We start from the raw sequence: 16,168 nt of genomic DNA on the forward strand, positions 1-16,168 counted from the left end.
ATAAGCAAGCACGCACACACAGACAATATCAGTCTCTCAAGATAACTTTTTAAGCGTCTTATCTACTACTTTATGTACGGTAGTCAAAGTGATTTCATTAAGGTCACTTTAATCTACAATTTATAGATGACACTGAGACACAGTGGTACTTTTTACTTTACATTGCTAATGCAAAGAAATGACATGCATCAAACCGATTCTGCATGGTTGGTGTGGTTATGTTGAGAACATGTTGTGGTCAGGGTGTGGTCATGGTGGTCATGTTATGGTTATGTCATGTACGGTCTGGTTATACAGGTGGTTGTGGTCATTCTCAGGCATGTGTTACCTGCATGCGGTTCATGGACTCCCGGAGCTGGTCCAGCTGGTGGGCAGAGCTGAGAGCTTCCAGACGGATGTCTGTTAGCTTCATCTCTTTCTCCCTCAGCTCACTACGCAGTTGCATTACCATCTCTGCCTCACTGTCCACACTCTCTGAGATCCTACACACACATTAACACACAAACACAGACACACACAGCCCCCCCCCACACACATACACAAACTCTTAATGTCTTGAATCAGCTGTATGTATGTCTGTATCAACACATTATTAGTGTGAATCAGAGAGGCACCAGGCTCAGCACCATGGTAGCCTGCAAAGTGAGTAAGGTGGATATAAGATCTCAGGTACTGGATCAGGGAGTGGAAAGGCTCAGTCAGTTATGGGTGATTAAACTGCAGTCACTGGGAGCTAAAAAAACATTTGTCATGCAATCATTAACATTTTCAAATTTCAAACATTGAGTTGTGGGTTAGTGGTATTTCCACATTAAGCAATTGCATAGTTTTTTTTGCATTGGGAATCCAGTGATTTTATATGTTGTTACTTTGACACATCATTGATCCAGTTAATCAGACGTCTAAGCTCTCCATTACCCTGCCAGAGAGCTCATCCTCAACAGGCCTGTGTTGCTGCCCCAGCCTCGCCCACTAGTGGGCAGCAAAAACAGATAGGGGCTGCACAGCACACGCATAGATTGACAAGAGAGGAAATATTTAGCAAAAACTGTCAGAACACTGTCTTTAAAGGGCATTTATTGAGTCTTTAACCACATAGTAAACTGGGCTTATGGTGTTGTGTTGCAATGTGGTGTGGCGTTTTGTGGTGTAGGATGCATAATGAGGCAGAGTGTTGTTGCTTGTGGTTGTGTGGTGTATTGTGAGGTGTTGCAATGTATTGTGAGGTAGTGTTTGCGGAGTAGTGTTTATGTGGTAGTGTGGTGTATTGGAAGGTAAAGCATTGCGTGATATGGAGTGATTCTTACAGAGAGTTGGAGAGTGAGGTCCTGAGGGCAGGGGTGGAGGAGGTGGAGGCATGGTAGGGCAACTTGGGGGAGGAGGGCAGGGAGGAGTCTAGCATCTCCTCCATGTCTGAGTGAGATGAGGCAGACTTAGGAGACTTCTTCTTCCCAAAAGCCTGCTTGAAGGAGCTACGGAGCTGCAGACACGGAGAGAGAGAGACAGAGAGAGAAAAATGAAGAAAAAAAGACCTAGAAAATCCTTACAAGACCTAATATGTCACTAAGAAACACAACAATTAAAATTGATCTAAAAACGCCAGCTGTCTAGAAGCACACAATGGCAAGGACGGGACCACACAGACATCAGGGTCCACAGACACCCGTCTGGGGATAGGTGCAGCCTTACCTTATAAACCTGCAAGAGCACAGGGAGAGGGAAACACGCTACACTGGTCACACAGAATATTTACTTCACACTCCTGAATAACCTGTTTCTGTAGACCTTAAGCACACTACCAGCTACATACTAGGACTAACACCACAATACCACAGATAGATGTATACAACTTCACAGAATTTGACCAACAAAGAAGTTGAACAACTATTCAACATACAAAAATTCTCTTTTGTTTGGGAAACCAACGATTAACCTACGCTGTCCTCTAGTGGACACACAGGGAGGTACTCTAGCAACAACAGGATTGAGAGATGAACTGGACAGTCTGCTGCTTACATAGTCATCTTTCACCTTTCCTCCTGCGCACGTAACAGCCTTATCAAAAGAAAAGATTGACAATTGACTTGATTTTACTTTAAATCCTACACAGGCAGAAAGACAACAAGGTAGACAGAAGGGAAGGTAGGTAGACAGGCAAGCAGGCAATATAAAGGAACAAAGTATGCCATTAGGAACGACAGAATTATTGATGGATGCTGGAAAGTTGGAAGGCATCCTGACAAATGGACAGAAATGCAGCAAGACAGGCAGCATATTGAGGGATTGATAGATGGATGGAGTTACAAACAGATGGAAGTCTGGTTAAATGGAGTGATAGAGGGATATCTGGATGGATGGAGTGATAAAAGGATGGAGTAATTGAGGGATATCTGGATGGAGTGATAGAAGGATGGATGGATGGAGTGATAAAAGGTGACACAGTCCAGTCAAAGGGGCTCTTGTCGGGTTTCCATATTGTCCACTATAAGCTCTTTTTTTTTTTTTTACAGTTTTCATTTTCTTCTATATTACAAAAGTTAAAGTGTTGAAGAAGACACAATACAATAAACAACAAGTTTATGATCACAACATGTTCATAATTTGTTCTTGTTTACCTAAGCTGCGCGTCATGCGTGATGTCTTTGATTTGCATCATGGTGTCTATCCCTAGGCTACTCATGGTACTAACTGTAATGTTTCACATGTAGGCTGTTTGTTTGAACAGTGTACGATCCCCCTCCTAATCAAGTAGTGAATCGGCAGATTTGATTTCGAGTCAAGTATAATGTTTCATAAGTAGGCTAGCTCTAGTTGTGTCAACTTTCAAGTAGGCCTATGCGTTCTCTGTGTTCGGCATACATTTTTGTCCACGGACTAAATAGAATAGGCTTATCTCGGGCATTGCATTGTGCACAGTCTTAGTATACATTTTTATTTGTTTGACCTGGTAAACCGTGATTACATTTTTCAGCCTGTTTTCGGAAGATGCAATTAGCGCCAACAATTTAACACATAACCATAATCGGGCCAGGTACAGCGCAATGTAGTCAGTACAAAAACTGCGTGTTAAAACATATCTAGGAGTCAATAAAGCAGGATCTGGAATTTGATTGAGTGCGAATATTGTTTTCTTTTTCTTTTCTTCACTGCGGTGAAATAACCGGCGCTCGACTTTCTAATGATTAACACAAAACAATCACACCTCTCTTAAAGATACTGTAAAGCAAATTCCATGATTTGATTCTCAGTATATAGGCCTACGTGTGAAATTAGTTGTTGAAAGCATGTGCAAAGCGCGAAAACTTTGTTGCACTGACATGTGGAGTTAGACCGTAGAACAGTTTCTCTTCCGTTTTCAGATCAGGTTTTAATGGGCGGAGCCAAAAGATTACCTATCTACGTCACTTTGACCTATCTACGTCAGAACACTGCATGGCTCCTCCTCTCACTTGGTGAAACGGTATAAAAAACTACTGCTGTATTGTTATTGTAACCTACATCAGCTAGCTAGCTAGCTTCAGGATATCTCCCTCCACCCGCAACTGCATCTTACCTGGATGCAAGAACTTCAGCTGCGCTGCAACACTATTTAATTTCCCTAGTGATGAGGAAAGGAAAAATAGGTGGATTGATTTTGTGAAGAGCCCCGCTGATGGAAAGCTTTGCATCATCCAACATCCGCCTCTGCAGTGACCATTTCACGGCGGATAGTTTTAACATGGACCAGAGACGGAAGGGATTCACAGACACACGGCTTCTCTTGCAGCGCGGAGCCATACCGAGCATCGCCCACCCGGCCGTTCCTCCTCCGGTCGCACCTGGACCTTCCACCGCAGTTCATCACTCAGTTCTGTGTGCTTGTTATAATTATACTAGTGTTGTCAGTTAAACGCGTTATTAAAGGCGTTAACGCAAACCCATTTTAACTGCTTTTTTTCACATGCTGTTGCAACAACTACTGACGTTAGAAAAACTACAACACCACACCGGATCTAGATATATCGGAAACAAAACAACAGGCACGCCGCATACACTTGTTTGGGCTTGCGAGCCGGCTAAAGAGTAGTAGCAGAGCCTGTTTAATCCCCCATATTATACATTCTCTGGTAGTAGGCTAACGTTACGTTTTGATTGGATGGCGAGTGCGAGATGGATGCCAATAAGATTCTGAATGGAAAGTTTACTTTTAAAAAGTTGCCAACCAAATGGTTCCATTGACAAGACCAAAGTGATCTGTGTGTTTTGTCGTTGTGAACTGAGCTATCATCGAGCACGTCCAGTCTGAAATACAACTTGATGGCCAAGCACACAGCTGATGCGAATTCTCTGCCCCCTCGTCAAAGCCAGGCAATTGCAATGTTGTTTTCAAATAAAAAAAAACCATTTGCACTAAGACTAAGCAATCCGATCCACTTTTCCATGTTGATAAGAGCATTAAAATGAGAAAAAAATAATGGGACAACAATAAATCAAGGGACATTTAGAATAAATAAAAATGTGCGATTAATTGCGATTAATCGCGAGTTAACTATGACATTAACGCGATTAATCACGATTAATTATTTTAATCGTTTGACAGCACTAAATTATACTAGATAACTTTTTCAGAGGTATCTCTGCTATGAGTTAGTGCAAACCGCTAACTTGATATTAGGCTACTCAGTGTAGAATGATGGTATTTTGGTGAAATGGTAGCTAATGTGCTAGAAGTAGTTGGAGAGCTCACTGTCTGCTGTCTCTGGTGTCCATTTTTACTCCTGTGTTACAGCTCAGGGAACAAGATTCATTTATATGCATCTGTATGTTTCAGTCATTGAACAAATAAATTCTAATTCTATACTGTTTTGTTCGGCTTGACGTAGCGTCCATTATCTGGGACGTAGGTACTTGAGAGAGGCGGCGCCTTCCAGCGAGGGGCCGAGCTTCAGTTCCTTCCGGCGACAGGCCCCCCCAGTCTCAAGCAGAGAAGACTGCTGATTTTCTCAAGATTTCAAAGCTAATTTAACATACTTGTCTGTGTTTTGTTTCATTCGAATTTGGATAGGTAGTTAATAACACATTCTTCTTTGGTGTGGTGAACTTAAAACTCGTTTTCAATTCCACTTTACAGGATTTTTAAAACTCATTTTCAGTTCTGCTTTACACCATCTTTAAGGCGTGAAAGTTATAAAATATTTGAAGCCGAATATCTGTACTAGAGCTATCCAGGTTTATCAACATTCAGATACGCGTATCTTCTTCAACTATTCGGATTTCAATGTATGACACAACATTTGAAAGCTAACAATCTGCACTTTCGCGATCTGCAAAAAAACGAGAATTGACGTTGGCCGACAACCACCCCTTTTCACCAGACCAGGCCATGGATGGAGGAGGGATATCTGGATGGATGGAGTGATATAAAGATGGATGGAGGAATATAAAGATGGATGGAGGGATATCAGGGCAGACTGAGGGCTCCTGGCTGGTGCTCTTACCCAGTTATTCTTCTTCTTCTTGTTCTTGGCATCCAGGTCCAGGCTGCTGCCCAGGCTAGACTGGCTGGTGGCGCTGGTGATGCTGGACACACTGTCTGAGGAGTGCTGTCTGTGGATACGCAGCTCAGACTGGGGGGACTGTGGGCTCATACCACCTGGGGGGGGGGGGGGGGGGGGGTGATAGGAGTTGGGTCAAGAACAAGGAGAAGGGGAAGAGAGGAGCAGACAAAAAAGGAGAGGTCAGGTGAAGAGATGATTTGAGAGGGGGCAGAGGAGAAGAGAGGCGAGGTTGAGCCTTGCCTACTGAACCATCAGCAAGTTGAGTAGAGTGGTCCAGCAGAGCAGTGTGAGTCTCACCTGGCGTGGGGGCGTTAGTGGTGCAGGTGAGCTCCGGGCTGTTGATGACTCCGTTAATGGCGGCCTGGGCCGCTGAGTTTTGCTTCTTCAGGTACTCAATGGTCTTCCTCAGCTCACCCAGCTCAGAGTCCTATTAGCCGTGAAGCACACAGGAAGTACAGGGCAATTAACCAATCAGAACACATCACTGTCATCACGACTACAGGAGCAGTCCTAGTGGGTTGTAAAACCAAAAGCTTGAACTTGTAGGTTTTAAGAACTTGGTTCCAAACGACTCGACAGACGATTATTATTATTATCAATGTAGGTACTAATAGCTGCTAGTGTAGTGAAAGAGGTGGATTCAGCAGTGGGTTTGAAAGATGTGTACGTGCTGTTGACCTTCTGCTCTGAGGAGGTGGTGAGACTCTGGAGCCTGATGGTCATGTTCCCCAGACTCTGCTCAAACGCTGCAACCAGATGGGCCTGGAGACGAGACAGCATCATCATCCTCATTAGCTCATTACCTCATCATGATCATCCTCATCATTAACAAGAACAGCCACATTCATCCTCATCAACATCAACAACATCAGCATGATTATGAGGAGTTCCATCATACATCTGAAACCAAAGACCTGGCACATGTTCAGATAAGAAATGTAGGTGAGCCCTTTTTTATTTGTTTTGTAATATGAAATACATCTATTTTCAGTTAGATACAAACCATGCAGAGCAGACATCTGTCTGTTTGTGACAGTTTTGTTATGTCTGTATCTGGCTGCCCTCTTCAATGCTCCAATCCTGCCTTAAAGGAGACATGACATGCTGTTTTTGGATGCTTTTATATAGGCCTTAGTGGTCCCCTAATACTGTATCAGAAGTCTCCTTTCCCGAAATTCAGCCTTGGTGCAGAATTACAGCCACTACTAGCAGTCCCACAAGGAGCTTTCCTCAGAACGCGCTGTTTTGGTGTCTGTAGCTTTAAATGCTAATGAGGAGCAGAGGGGTTACCCCGTTGCTGTAAGATGCCTCGAATTTTCCCATTCTCATCTGATAACCCTGGTTTGCAGAGGTACACACTCAGTCATTTCAATGAGGGGAAGGCGGATATCGCGCGCGCCATATACCAACAGCAGAACGGTTCTCCAAATAACAAAGAAGTGTACAACACTCACGTTACAGCATGTGTATTCACACACATACTTGATGCTATCTACCTTTCCATTAGCGACAGTAACTCAGCTGTTAGCTGCAGAGCTAATGTTACAGCCACATTCTAAGGGTAGCAAGCTAGGTAACCATATACAGTAAAGCTACAAAATGATATAGCGTTAGTTAACTTACTTGTCCGAGGTTAGTAGCTGGACGAAGAAGAGTTAGTACTGATCCAGAATTTAATTTCAGCAAGGCCAGTTTTGTATTAGCTCAAGTTGAGGAAACAGTCGTGGCTGAAGTGTTTGGCGCAGACATACAAAACAAATGCGCCTACAACAGAAGTTGTGTAGGCGCATTTCCAGAGAAAATAAAATTAAGATACTGGGTCTTCAGAGATTCCGCCAGATTCTCTGGGCGGGAAAAGCAGAGAGAGGGGAGGTAACCTTCCTCCTTGTGATGTCACAAAGAGGAGATTTTCAAACAGAGCAATTGAGCTTTCATTTTCTGAAAGGCGGAGAAGAACACCCAGGGCTTGGTTAACACCGATCGAAAATTCTAGCCACTGGGGGACCAAAGGCAGGGTAGGGGAACTCATATTAATGTTAAATAACTTCCTAAAGTGAAGTTTTCATGTCATGTCACACTCAAGACATCCTCTCTCAACCAGACAACAGCACACCTTTTTCCAACCTGACCCAGAATATCTAGATATACTATCAGGTATTCTGTAGAAATGGTAAAATGTCAAAAAAGGTTTTATATTCAATAGCAAGCCTGTCTTCCTGGTAAAAGATATGAGCCTTTCAGGCACAGCTGATGTGGAACATGCAGATAGCTATCAGACACTTGTCTCCTGATAAACCACTCCAACAGACGACAGTCTCATCCTTCCATCCAACAAAAGAAACCAGAACAGAACCAACCTCAGTCTAAAAGCACCCTTACCTATGCTCAGCCTGAAGCCCTACTACCCATCTCCACACTAGCCTCCTTTCCAACTTCACAGCCCACCTCCACACACCACTCTCTGGGGTCTTGTGTAAAACTATCCTTCAGGTGACCCATACTGGGGGCCTGGTCTTGGTTCTGGGTGTATTCCAGGGCCCATTCTTCAGTCCTCCCCCTGCTCCTCCTACTCCTCCCCAGGGATGGGTAGTGGTTCAGAGGGAACCAAGACAATGCACTGCCTGTCCTGGGGTGGACACGAGAGATCCTAGCTGACGAGTCCCTGCTCCAGTCCAATGCCAGCAGAGACAGACACAACCAGGTTGTAGAACACAGTCCACTCTGCAGGCTTGGTGTTTTTCTTTGTATGAACTCAGCTTTCTGGTTTTGTTTTGCGATATCCCTTAGCAGAAGGTGTGAGGCTTGTAGCTATAGAGACAATGATCCTCACTACAGGGCTACGAGCAAACACTCCCGATGCCTATAACTGCCCAACACTTAACGTGATGCGCTAACTTGGCAAGAGAGAGAAAGATGGAGTGTGAGAAATAGAGAGTGACAGAGAGAGAGAGGGGTGGGGGAATAGCTCAGTTGCAGATGAAAAGGTAACAGGTTTGAATCCCCCTGTACATCTCTATGGCTAAATGAATGCATAGAGAAAGAGAGAGTAAGATAGTGAGCAATAAAGAAAAGTATGTCCTACTCACATTAGCGCTGAGCTGTGTCGTCAGAGTCGATACCTTCTCCTGAGAAGCCTCCAGCTCCCTCCTCAGTTTACGAATCTGACAAGCACATAGCATACACACATTATAGATTTACAGTGAACCTTGGGGACACATGTTTATGTTGTTCTGACATGATTTATCGCAAAGATTGATTTTTAATAAACATGGTCTTAGGTGTCATGCGGTGTACTCTCACCTCTGACTGAGACTTCTCTTCAGGCTAGGGGAGGAGGGGAGGGAGGAGAGGAAGATGGAGAGGACAGAGGAAAGAATGAGGGAGGAGAGGTAAGAGCATTTTTAACTGTGCAGCGGTGGAGACAGCATGACAGATTATCTGATCTGACACACTTTCTACCTACAGCCTACAGAAACGTGAATAACCAAATTAACTATTGGAATGAGCCCCCCCACACACACACACACATGCACACACACACATTCTCATGTGCTATAGATGCTTTTATTGCAGCTAGAATGTGTGTGTGAGGAATAGAAGGTTGTCTCACCGTGGAGTAGACAGAAGAGGTGCTGGACACCAGGGACAGAGAGGATCCATGGACTGGAAAGACAAAACACACACACCCAATCTGGATATTAGTCATCTGGCTATGATTCACCTGATTTGATTCGATCTGTACTCTCTATAAATTCTGTGTATGTTGTTCATTTAGGCTAGGTGATTCATGTGACATTTGTAGTTGAAGGTCATGATTCATGAAGGTAGTGATTCATCTTCAGCTAAGCGCTCCGCAGGCAGGAGACATGAATGAACTAGCCCCTGCAGTCAAAGTTTGAACTTTTAAGTGAGTGTGTGTGGTGCCTGTACACGTGAGTGTGAGTGTGTGTGTGAGTGTGCATGCCTGTATGTGCGAGTTTTATGTTTTTCTTTCATTGGTTTACTTGGTTCTTGTTATAAATGTTAACCCTGTCTTGGATGAGCTTTTGCACACTAACACTGGCTCGGCTCTCTCCAGGCTATTCATCATCATTAGCTCTTACTGCGCCATGACAGCAATATCAACCTGCCTCTGTCTCTGCTAATCATCCTTCCTCATCCATCATCCTGTTACCATGATAACATCGCAGGCCAGGCTGGGATGAAGGTAGGGGAGAGGTGCCAAACTTAACAAATTGCTTTGCACAAACAGGCCCCTGTCAGCCCTCCTGCTGAGTGAATAAACTTTCTCCAGTCACAGAGCAGTGATTCATACTACATGTCACTGCCATCTCAGTCTACATTTCCAAACACATTTCCGCAGTTGCGCAAACTATCCCAGTGTGAGACACAATCTAAAGCTCTAGTGGCTCAGGTTGCTATGGTGAGAACACCGAACACCAAGAGGAGGGCATTCTAGCAACGCTAGGCTTGTATTTCCAGAGCTGGTGATCCTGTCGATGTTTGTCTGCTGCAGCCAGACTGGATGTCTGGGGAGCTACCACACACATCAGGCAGGCTGTGAAGCTTCAGAGATCAGAGATCCGACAGATGGTGGTGGAGGTCTGGATGTCGGAACTAGAGCCTGGGAGTTCCCCCTCACTCTTCAATCTTTAATCTGGTGCCTAATCTGTAATCTAATGTAGACACTGAGGTGCCATCAGACATCATGGACTAAGGCTGCTGGGTTGGGGGGGGGGGGGGGTGAGTGAGAGGGAGAGAGAGAAGTGGAGAAGTTCTTAGAAATAGTTAAACTTTTGTACTTTTACTTAATTCAAGATCTGTATATGTTTAGTGTTTTGCACCTCCCTGCCACAGTAAATTCCGTGTTTGTATAACATACATGGCGAATAAACCGAATTCTGATTCTGATTCTGAGAAGAAAAGAAGGCTTCTGAAGTTCACATTGAGACAAGGGGAGAGAGACAAAGAGAGAGACACACCTCTAACACCTGTACCTGAACACCTCTACCAGAATGACACACCTGTCACAACTCACACCTGTTCTGAACACCTCTACCAGAGTATGTCAGAGCACCTCATCCTACTTCCTCAATCTACTGAGGCACCTGGAAAATCACCACAGTCTCTGACAGACTGAGACAGACTGAGGCAGCTAATGAGTAATAGATTGTTGTTAAAACAAGTCTCGGCGATTGAGTAAACATGGCTTGCATAAGAACATTTTGTCCTACTTGAATGGCTCCCTGTTACTTTGGTTTGCTAGCAGTTTGGAAGAGGCCAAACTCTACCATACTGCAAGCAGTGCTGCACTACTGTGGGGCACCTCTATGACATCACCAAGACATTCACCATGTTCCCCAAAAACATCTTCAATGTGCGTCAAAGTGTTTTGAAAGTCAATGAATTTCCTTCTGGGTTAATACAGTCAAAAATAAATTGAATTTGATCAAAACAATGGCTCTCACCCTCCTCCAGCCCGTCTCGGAAGGAAGTGGAGCTGCTCATGGTCCTGCTCCTCTCCTCCAGGGACATGCAGGAGCTCCTGAGACCAGTATCGCTGGACGGCTCGTTGGCTCCCTCCTGATTGGCCAGCCCGTTGGTGCTGCGGAGGTTTCCCAGGGTCATGTGGGCCGCAGCGATAGGACTTCCTGCCGGGTCACAATGTACAGCACAGGGGGTCAAAGGTGAACACACAGACACATGAACACACACAAATTGATGTAAGATTATCTGCGTTCTGGGTTAACACAGTCCTTCCTGTCTGTCTGGTGACTTTTTCTGCAGCCGAGTTTTCTTCCTCAACCTTGAAAACTCAGTGTGAACTCTACTGTTTCTCTTTTCTGACAGTCAATATGGGAACGTCCCATTTAAAGCATGCCTCTATGTTGACCACAGAGCTTTAAGTTATCCCAACATAATCCTGACTATTGTCTTTGGTTCAACAAGGTAAGTCTGACACGTCATCAAACAAGGTGTGCCAACCTGTCTTTGAGCAAGGTGCGGTATTCATAACTTGCTGGGACTTCCATTAGTGCTAGGTGAGGCTCTATAGCTCAGTGGTTAGAGCACTGGTCTTGTAAACCAGGGGTCGCGAGTTCAATTCTCGCTGGAGCCTTGACCTCTCATGTTTTTCTCAGATTTGTGAACTATCACACATCGAGTAACAGTCAACATCACTGCTTATTCCAGTTTCTCTCCAGACGTAACCCTAACCACCACACAGCTGTTACTTCATCCACCCATTGAGAGTACTGGATTCTGAAACTACAAGCAGTAAACCTGGCCCTAGCACTTCTGAGAATTTTGAGTCTCCTGTCAGGAGTTTGATGAGCTTTTAACATTCAGGACTTTTTCTCTGTGGTGTTTTGTAGTGTTTCGTGATGTGTTCTGTGCTGAGCTGAGCTTAACCCACCGAGCTGAGCAAAGTTGAAGCGAGAGCCAGAGGGTGAGGAGAGGCTGGAGCCCTGGGAGAAGGAGGAGCTAGAGTCCTGGAGACCTCCTGCTGAGTGGGAGCGCAGCCAATCACGAGGCTCTTCATGGCCCCTCAGTGCCGGCAGGTGGGCATACCTGTACACATATAGGTGTAGAACATACGTACATAGGGGCACACACAAACACACAGACAGACAGTAGGACAGGCAGATAGTTAGCTCCACACATACAACAGCACTATGGTACATGAAATCACATCAAATTAATACTTTTATTATACTGAAGTACAGCTATCAAGGGACACAAACAATCATTTGAACGTCTGAACTTTATGAGACGAATAGCAGGTGACAGTTCACATGCAGGGGAAGGGATGAAGGAGAGATAATGGGGTCAGAAAAACACAGGACACAGACACAAGAGGGGGATGCTACCCCGCACACTGCTCTCAACACAATCAACTCCATACCTGTCCTGTTTCCTAGGTAACGTGTTGCGACTGAATTTGGGACTAGATGAAGGGGAGGACAGGGGGCTGGGGGGGGGGGGGGGGGGGTAGGGGTTAGGAAAAAGATGGTAGCAAGAGGAAGGAGGGTAGGGGTAGACAAAACAGTGAGGAGACAAGAAGACAGGAAAAGAGAGAAAGAGAGAGATGATCAGTCCAGATAGAAGTCAGGCTGTCATTGGAGCAACACATCCGGGAGTTTGGGCTCTACTTAACAGCAACAACACTACACACATACACGCCATTGCACACTATTAGACTCCACGCACACACACACCATTACACACCATTATACATTACACACCCACAAATCCCACAGTTCAAAAAGACTACACCTACACACTATTAGAAAGAACACCTACACACACACACAGTTAGAAGAGAGAGCCATCTGAAACAACACAAAACGATGGCTAAAATCACCACAGCAGGAACCAATCAAGGGACTGTCATCATTTGTAGTACCATTATGAAACTGCAAATACACACATTCAACATTCTGATTGTCTGGCAAAGCCTGCTAACCAGTCTACAGTCTCCTCCCAGCCCTCTCCCAGGCCTGTCTCCAGCCCCTACCTGTCTGAGTAGCCAGTCCTGATGCCATTGTTCCTCACACAGCCAGCTGTCCCCTCATCCCTGGCCCCTCCATGGTGCCCCCCCACCATGCCTCCTCCTGCACTGCCCAGGGACACGTCCATAGACTCAGTGCTGGTGGCCAGGCTGCCCAGGGAGGGGTATCCGCTTGGGTACCCAAGGCTGGGGCTGAGGGTGGCTGGACTCCAGGCCAGGCTGTGGGACTGGGAGGGCGTAGAGAGGGCCGACCCAGGGCTGGAGGCCAGGGGGGACAGAGTGGGCTCCAAACCACCCCGGCTTCCTGGCCCACCACCGACCCCGTAAAGAGGGCTGCTGCTGCTTGGCGAGGCAGAGGGGGACTCCAGAGCGCCGCCCTGCTGGACAGAGCTGGTGTGAGGGTTGGAGATGACTGTGGAGTTCTTCATGTTCTCAATGGTGGTGACTGGGGCTTGTTTCCCAGGCTTCACACCTCCACCAAACAGCCTGCCAGGGAAGAGAGGAGAGGAGTGAGAGGAGAGAGAGCAGAAAGAGCAGAAAAGAGAGGAGAGGGATAAGGTGGAAGCAGGGAGGGAGGAGAGATTATTAAACTGGGGCTGACGTTGGAGAATTAATCATGTAATGCAACATCAGATTCAAAAACTCCTAAAAAACAACCAGAAGTGAATATGACAGAAATCACAAAGTATAATGCATGAGAATTCTGAAACTAGTGTGCTCCACCCATGCTGTAATCACAAAACAAACAAACCCCTTTCGCATTCATAGCTCATGCTAGCTTGGCTGTGAGAGCTATCATACATCTTCCATGTCTGTTTCAATTCCTTTTTTTCAAATAAAAATGGCAGTTAAGTCCAGACAGGATGTTAGGACTGTACCACACAGATGCTAAGACAGTTTCCCGAGGACTCTGTCTCTGCTGGCCAATGAGCTGTGACAAGGTGAGATGAATGACAGAGAGCCTGAGGAGAACCAGCTGGCTCGTGTTCTCATTACCTCACCTCCAGATCAGCCTGATAAGTGGAAGCAGCAGCAGCAGTTAAAGGAACAATCCGTACTTTCACCAGATATTTCTGACACTGTGTTCGGGGAAACTGAGTGATGGGTTTGGTTAGATCTCGACTCTGAAACACCTGTAAGAACTAACCTGGCAATAAAAACACCATGTAAGTTTTTTGTTTCTTGTTTTCCTCTCTGATTCATTACAGTAACTTTAATGACGACAACAAAGTCGAAAAATAAAGTAAGTGGAATTCCTGTAAGCCAATGAGGCATTAATAGGGAACATCTAAAATGAAAAAATGAATTGCTTATACAAAGGCCTATAAGCGGAAGGCCTTAACTACACTGACTGTCTGTGGAACCAGATCAGAGCAGTGGTGTGGCCTGAGCTAGAGATAACACCGCTCTGGTCTTCTGCAGGCTCTGGCCTCTGTCTCTGCGTTCCAAACCAACACTGGAGCCTATCACAGGCCACAGGGGACGATTGGGCCTCTAATCTGCCTAGCGACAAGCCAGTCCTTTCAAAAGTACATAATTCCTTAGGCAGCAGACTTCACATAATATCATGGAGGGCTGATAAGAGAGGCCGGCTTTCTCTGAACTGTTCCTACAGTATGCTGATTAAACCATGAGGGGTGATTAAGCTGGTTTCAGCCCTGTGTAAACCGTCTGAATTCCAGGCCGTGCAGACAGGAAACAGGGAGGGCTTGGGAGCCTAGGACTGGAGTCTGAACTCCAGCAGGGTGGAGCAGCCACAAACCTCAGGAAGAGCAGCCTACCGTAGATCTTACATGCTGGTATCACCTGCTCATCTTACCTGCTGTCCATGATTAAAGGCCAAACACATCAAAGCATGTGCGATATAATGGTGGTTTGGGTTGGTCTAAACTCTAAATACATATTTTATCCAGATAATAAGTAAAAGCAGTTAGATGGATGAGTAAAAGATGGATCCGTTCTTAGTGTGGTTTTGGTAGAGGAGCTCACCTGCGCAGGGTGGGGGACGACACGTCTGCATACTTTCCCCCCATCTGCCTTCCTCCCTGGGGGGTCAGTACCCCCATGCCCTGGGGGGTCAACCCACCCTCCACAGACACGCCCTTCTCCCTGTCTGTCTGATTGGCCAACGTGCTGGTCTTGGCCATGCCTCCACGACCCCTCGACCCCTGAAGTGTGGCAGAGCGGCTGGGGTCCATGGAGCCGCTGGGGGAGCGGAGGGTGGCACTGCCGTGGCTCCCGTTAACGGCCCCAGTGCCGGAGGACCGGCTGGGCCTGGGCAGGCTTCGGTACTGGAGGGTGGAGTGCCGGCCGCTGGCAGAGAGGTAGCCGTCGTCCACGCTAGTTTGACGGCCCAGGGTCCGAACCCCATGACCCCCCTGCGGGAGGGAGGATTTGGGAGTCTTACCCAGGGTGGCCGAACCACTTGTTATGGTCACCCCGCTGGCCGTAACCATGGTGACTCCGCCGGCCGTAATCATGGTGAGCGCTCCCCCGTTCTTCTTGAAGCCAAAGGTGTTGGTGGCAGTGGGGGTGCGGGAGGAGGAGGGGGGCTTCTTGGCATCGTTGGCAAGGGCACCTCCGGGCGTGTCAGAGGGCGAACGCTGGAGGACGTTGGGACGTGGAGAAAGACAGCTTCGCTCCGACACCTTGGCATCGTCCGTCTTACCTGGAGGATAGAGAAACATCTCAATATGAACTTCATTTAATACACCAGCAAACACATTTGCTGTTTTGCTCCTTTTTTGGTACCTGCAATCATTACAGTTGACATTTTATTAATTTAGCAGATATTTATTTAGCAGACACACTTATCCAAAGTGACGTACAAATATAATAATATATATATATTCATATATATATAATATAATAATATATATATAATATATAATATAATATTTACTAGCCACATCATAAAGTCTTAGCTACCAAGCACAGTGAACAAACTTAATAGTATCTTAACAGTGAAACAACAACATCTCAATTGCAGTAGTGTATGGTGCAGTGCAGCCAAATCCATCATGAGATCATAAGACCTAATCACATCACCTTAACACAACATTGTCCCACATTCACTGGGCTCAACAGAACAATAGGACCATTACTGATTGATGCAAATTTG

General features: G+C 45.9%; 1 protein-coding gene and 1 non-coding gene across 2 annotated transcripts in view; one reads left to right on the plus strand and one right to left on the minus strand.

Moving 5' to 3' along the window:
• LOC136941483 (neuron navigator 2-like) overlaps window positions 1-16,168 on the minus strand; it is a 62,403-nt gene that overhangs the window by 7,830 nt on the left and 38,405 nt on the right. Inside the window, exons 14-26 of the mRNA XM_067233979.1 lie at window positions 15,037-15,715; window positions 13,054-13,533; window positions 12,442-12,507; window positions 11,953-12,107; window positions 11,006-11,188; window positions 9,148-9,200; window positions 8,838-8,861; window positions 8,624-8,698; window positions 6,216-6,299; window positions 5,835-5,964; window positions 5,478-5,632; window positions 1,308-1,480; window positions 329-482 (exon numbers count right to left, since the gene is read on the minus strand). Coding sequence (XP_067090080.1) covers window positions 329-482; window positions 1,308-1,480; window positions 5,478-5,632; window positions 5,835-5,964; window positions 6,216-6,299; window positions 8,624-8,698; window positions 8,838-8,861; window positions 9,148-9,200; window positions 11,006-11,188; window positions 11,953-12,107; window positions 12,442-12,507; window positions 13,054-13,533; window positions 15,037-15,715 — 2,411 coding nt within the window. The remainder of the gene's footprint in view (window positions 1-328; window positions 483-1,307; window positions 1,481-5,477; window positions 5,633-5,834; window positions 5,965-6,215; window positions 6,300-8,623; window positions 8,699-8,837; window positions 8,862-9,147; window positions 9,201-11,005; window positions 11,189-11,952; window positions 12,108-12,441; window positions 12,508-13,053; window positions 13,534-15,036; window positions 15,716-16,168) is intronic.
• trnat-ugu (transfer RNA threonine (anticodon UGU)) lies at window positions 11,583-11,655 on the plus strand. Its single transcript has one exon. It is a non-coding gene; the product is annotated as a tRNA-Thr (tRNA).

This window comes from Osmerus mordax, chromosome 4 (genome assembly GCF_038355195.1).
Source record: "Osmerus mordax isolate fOsmMor3 chromosome 4, fOsmMor3.pri, whole genome shotgun sequence".
Classification (NCBI taxonomy): domain Eukaryota; kingdom Metazoa; phylum Chordata; class Actinopteri; order Osmeriformes; family Osmeridae; genus Osmerus; species Osmerus mordax.